The 4,787-nt window shown below is 57.1% G+C and overlaps 1 protein-coding gene across 1 annotated transcript; it reads left to right on the forward strand.

Moving 5' to 3' along the window:
• Positions 1–2,567: 2,567 nt before the first annotated feature.
• Positions 2,568–3,370, forward strand: LURAP1 (leucine rich adaptor protein 1; the record flags this gene model as incomplete). The annotated part of the gene is made up of 2 exons (XM_010138149.1): positions 2,568–2,654; positions 2,768–3,370. Coding segments are annotated over 2 exons (690 nt in total), but the record flags the coding sequence as incomplete, so codon positions are not given.
• Between the last annotated feature and the right edge of the window lie 1,417 nt (positions 3,371–4,787).

The following is a 4,787-nucleotide window of genomic DNA, read 5'->3' on the forward strand; positions in this document are numbered from 1 at the left end:
CTCTCCTCCCTCTTCTCGTGGAGAGAACAAATACCGGCGGTGCCCGCACCTCCGGGAAACGTGGCGAGATTGGGCAATGGGTTGAAGTGCTGCTGGGGGAAGGGATGCTCCCACGCAGGCACGCACACACACACGGGTGGGAGGGAATGAGCGTCGTTTCCATAGGGAAACGGGCTAAATATGCCGCCATCCCTGCCTGCCACCTGGGGGGCTGAGGACCCCGCCAGCCTGAGCCCTCGGCACCTACGCCTTGGCCAGGATGGTAGACTTGGTCAGGGTAAAAGCTTTCATCCTCCCTCCACACCGGCTTCCAGGCTGCTCTCTGACCGAAGGAGAAAGGTCTGGGGCCCTGGGGTTGCTCAGAGGAGGAGGAGGAGGAGGAAGCAGGGGTGGTGTTTGCCCTGCCCAGGTGCAGGCAGGGGCAGCCTACGCTCTGCAAGGCCTGGCTTTGCCTGTACGTTATTAACCTCGGCTCAGAAAAGCTTTTCCTTTCTCTGCCCTAGCTCTTCTCACCAGCTGGTGAAGGAGCAGGGATACCTTGTACCTGGGAGCAGCTTGGGATGGCACCCATGTGCCCAAAACCCAGCAAGGGGCTCCCCATCCCCATGAAGGGGAATGGAAATTCCCCTCCCAGCAGCAGAGACCAGCAAATCCAGTGCTCGGAGGAGAAGCTGGCCTGGGAGTGGGCAGTCGGAGAAGATGGCAAATACCTACTGTCTCCTCCTGGTCCCAGGAGGATGTTTTATCCCTGTCCTGAAGGGATAAGGTGCTTGCAGGTTTCTTGCATGCTGGGGAGGAGAGTGGGATGGTGCCCCCCCGGAGAGATGCTCTGCCTGCCCCTAGAGACATGAGGAGTGTGCCAGTCCCCTATACGGCTGTTCTTGGTACAAGGTCAGCACTGTGTACCCATCACTGCATCTGGAGTAAAGGAGAGAGCAGCTGGACGTAGGCCTCCTCCCATGCTAACCTTGCCTTGGTGGAGAGGGGGTTTCTTGGAGTGCAACAAGGTCTGGTCTGGCTGGCCTGAAATAGCAAATCGATGGCCAATTCTTTCCAGCAAATGATATGGAAAACAGAGAGTGTTTTCCCACCTTCTGCTCTGGGGGTGCCTTCCCTGGCATCTCTGACAGGCACAGTCATGCAAGGCGGAGAAAAATGGGGAGCTCCCCCCATTGGGGGTTCCCAGCCGTCCTCCTCCCACATCTTCTCCCTGCTAAGGCCAGATGCTTTAGCAGCGCGTGCAGAAAAATCCGTTGTAGGCAATTTTTGAAATAACTTGCCTAGAAAGGAAGTTTCTGCACTTCAAAGCTGGCTTCTGCCCCAATCCAGGCACATCTCTGCTATTCTTTATTTAAATCCAGCTTGAGGAGTGTGGGGAGGGGATGGGAGGGGTTGCTGTCGGGTCTCTCCAAATCTTTACCCCTTTTTGTTGTGTCCTCTGGACTGAGAGGTGTCATGTGCTGAAACCGTGGCTGGACTTTTCCCAGGCTCCTTCCTCAGATGCTTTTGTTGCTACGCTTTCTGTGGGACCGGAGACAGGCGTCTCGAGAGACCAGTGGGTCATCCGTGGGCGGGCGGGTGACTCTGAGGGGGCCGGATGCTGGGGACCGGGCTCTGGACTTAGAAATGATCCCGGGGGACGGCATGAATTTCCATCACAGCTTGCTGCTGCTGGGGACAGGGTGTGTTTGTGAACAAGCCCATGGGCCTCTGCAGCTTCCAGGTTGCCTCTACCTCTCCAACAATGGGTTTTACTCCCTCTCCCCACCCCCCGTTGCTGCCTTATTCCCTTTCCTGGCAAAATATTTTCATCCTGTGCAGGGGAAATCCAGTGGCTTTCAGTGGCCAGTATCACACAGACAGGAATGTCTTGGCACACAGGGCTTTCCATTAGGAAAACAGATGTTTCTGCAGCAACTGAAGTTTTGCAGAGAGCTTCCCTGGGCTTGGAGGGGCAGGAGTAAGCAAGGCGAGCAGTGTCATCTGCAATGCCTGTGCCTCCCCCACCTCCGCCCCCTCCCATCCTCCCCTGTTTCGGGAGTGACTTGGGTCTCAGGCTCCAAACCCTGCCAGGTCGTGGTGTCACTAGGCTTGGATCACACCCTAGAAGCGGGGAAGCAAATGCATTAAGAGAGCTGGCTGAACCAGCTCAGGGGGGTGCTGAAGGTCCAGCCAGCCCCTTGCCCTGAGCAAAGCCCCTGCCTGGTCCTCTTGCCCTGCCAGCAGCCTCTAGGGCTTGGAGGATGCTCTGGACTCAGATCTGAACTCAGTGCCTTCAGTTCCTTGCTTACTCCTGTCCTCATAGGAGGCAGTGACATAAATGCCCTGGACTTATTTCCCCAAGGGTGTTGGTGGCTGGTGGGTGCCACAAGTTGTTGGTCCCCAAAGGTTGTGTCCCCAGGTCTTGGAAAGGGTCCCCTGGGATGGTTCCCCCATGCTGTGCTGTTCATCATGGTTCTGTTCCCATGCTTGTGGCCACTATGGGGTGGGCTAGGACCCTGGTCCCTCAGCCACCCCAGCCACCTCAGTCCTCCCCCAAACCCCTGTGCTCTCTGTCTCCCTGCCAGGCCTACCTGCGATCGGTCGATGTGAAGATCCTGCAGCAGCTGGTGGTGGTGAATGAGGGCATCGAGGCAGTGAAGTGGCTAAACATGGTTCTGTTCCCATGCTTGTGGCCACTATGGGGTGGGCTAGGACCCTGGTCCCTCAGCCACCCCAGCCACCTCAGTCCTCCCCCAAACCCCTGTGCTCTCTGTCTCCCTGCCAGGCCTACCTGCGATCGGTCGATGTGAAGATCCTGCAGCAGCTGGTGGTGGTGAATGAGGGCATCGAGGCAGTGAAGTGGCTAAACGGCAGCTGGGACAGCCTGCAGGACCCCAACGACAGGCTGGACAGCATCTCCGTCGGTAGCTACCTGGACACATTGGCTGATGACATGGATGAATATTCCCAAAACGCTGCCGAAACCACCGCTGCACCTGCGCCAGGCAGAGCCCTGGTCAGAGCGGAGCAGGACTGGGTGAAGATTGACCCCGAGAGGGGTCTTGCAAAGCAAGAGAAGAGCAAAGCAGAGCATGAGTGGCCCCATGTGGACATTTCTCTGCCCGGGCTGCCTCAGGATCACTGCTTTGTTAAGGAGTCCCAGGTGGCCAATGGGTATTTGGGCCAGCAGCCCTCCTCTCTGGAACCAGGCAGAGACACCAAATTGCCATCGGGGGCTGGGGAGAGGCTGGGGAAGGGGAACCTGGGTGGGAAGGCTCGGAAAGCCGAGGCTGACTTGGAGAACTTAAAACTCAACAGCAAACTGCACCTGGAGTACGATGCCCACTGGCGCTGGCTCCAGTCTCAGGATGATGTGACGTTCTTGTAGCTCATGGCTTCACCTTCCCAGTCCAGCTCTCCCAACTGCCCGCTCTGCTTCACTTGTCTCTGCTTGGGAGAGTTGCGTTGGCTGGAGAGCGGGGGACAGGCTGGCTTGGTGGTGTTGCACTGTTCCTCTGACCCCCCTGACAGTGTTTGGTGGTGCAGCCCTAAGGGATGGGGTGCTCTCGCTGCGGCAAATTTCTGGGAGAGGTAGGTTGAGGTGGGTCCCCATAAATTTAATCCTTTTTTCTGGGGTGGTGCTTGCAGGGGGCTGGTCACTCCTCTCTTATCCTTGATGTTGGTGGTAGGAAGGGTTGGTGGAGAAACCTGGGACAGGGGGACTCCTGGGACCTCTCCCGTCTAATCCTCAGCCTTCTGTCTGCAAAAACTGGGGACCCTTCCCCCAAGCCAGCTGACTGGAAAGAAGATGCTCCCACACATCCACAGCTTGGTGGCACCAGCATGCTTAGTGTAAGGTGCAGGGCAGGGGAGGACCACCACGAGGGCCTGTTGGATGTGCTCGTTTCCATCACTGTCTTGTCTTCAAGGCCAGTGTCCATCCAGGGTAGAGGTGACCTGGGGCAGCTGCGATTTACCCGCAGCACGGGGTGGATGGTAGAACCCTCTTTCCCAAGGGTGAAGCCCTGCCTGATTTAAAAGCCTCTTTGAAGCCAATAGGACATGTGATCAGGGTGGTCACTGTAGCTGCTCCTGCTGGGCTGGGGAACCTTCGTCTGTGCCCTGCAGAGGAAGGATGATGGTGCAGACTTCCCTTCCTGATGTGATTACACAAGAATGGCAAAGCACTGGGTGTGAGTTAGAGATCCGGTTCTCCCAGTTTGTTTCTGGACTGTCTTCCACCTTGGGACCAGTTCCTGCAGAAACCCCTCGATGTGGCAGCGTATGGGTAGCCTGGAAGAGCCTGCGGGGCTCAGGCTCTGAAAAACTCGTGCTTTTCCCCCAGTGCAGTGTGATGGGGGTGATGGCTGGGATTCTCCATCTGTGTGGTGAATGGTGCTAGATTTCTGCTCCCTACCAGCAACCAGAAACATGAGGCTTCTCTGTCAGGGTGGATTTGCAGCGACCCTGCCCTGGAGACGTCACCTCTGTCCTTTTAGCCTTGGCTTCTGCCTGTGCCTTTTACTGTACACACACCATGCCTCCCAGCATACCTCTTGCTGGCTTGTAGAGCCTGACTTGTAGCTGGAGCTGTATGACAACTTGGGCAGGACCTGCTGCCTTCACCAGATGATGCAGGGAAGGACCTGAGCACTCCGCAGCCCCCTGCTTTCACGCACATGGACGAGCCTGGAAGGTCCTGGCTGCACAGCCCCCATGGGTGCACCTCTCATTGGTTGAGTGCTGTAATGTCTTTGCTCTTGCAGTGGTGCTATCATTTCCCTGCCTGCACGGGTCACAGCCTG

This window comes from Buceros rhinoceros, unplaced genomic scaffold, assembly GCF_000710305.1.
Source record: "Buceros rhinoceros silvestris isolate BGI_N320 unplaced genomic scaffold, ASM71030v1 scaffold23346, whole genome shotgun sequence".
In the NCBI taxonomy this organism is placed as follows: Eukaryota; Metazoa; Chordata; class Aves; order Bucerotiformes; family Bucerotidae; genus Buceros; species Buceros rhinoceros.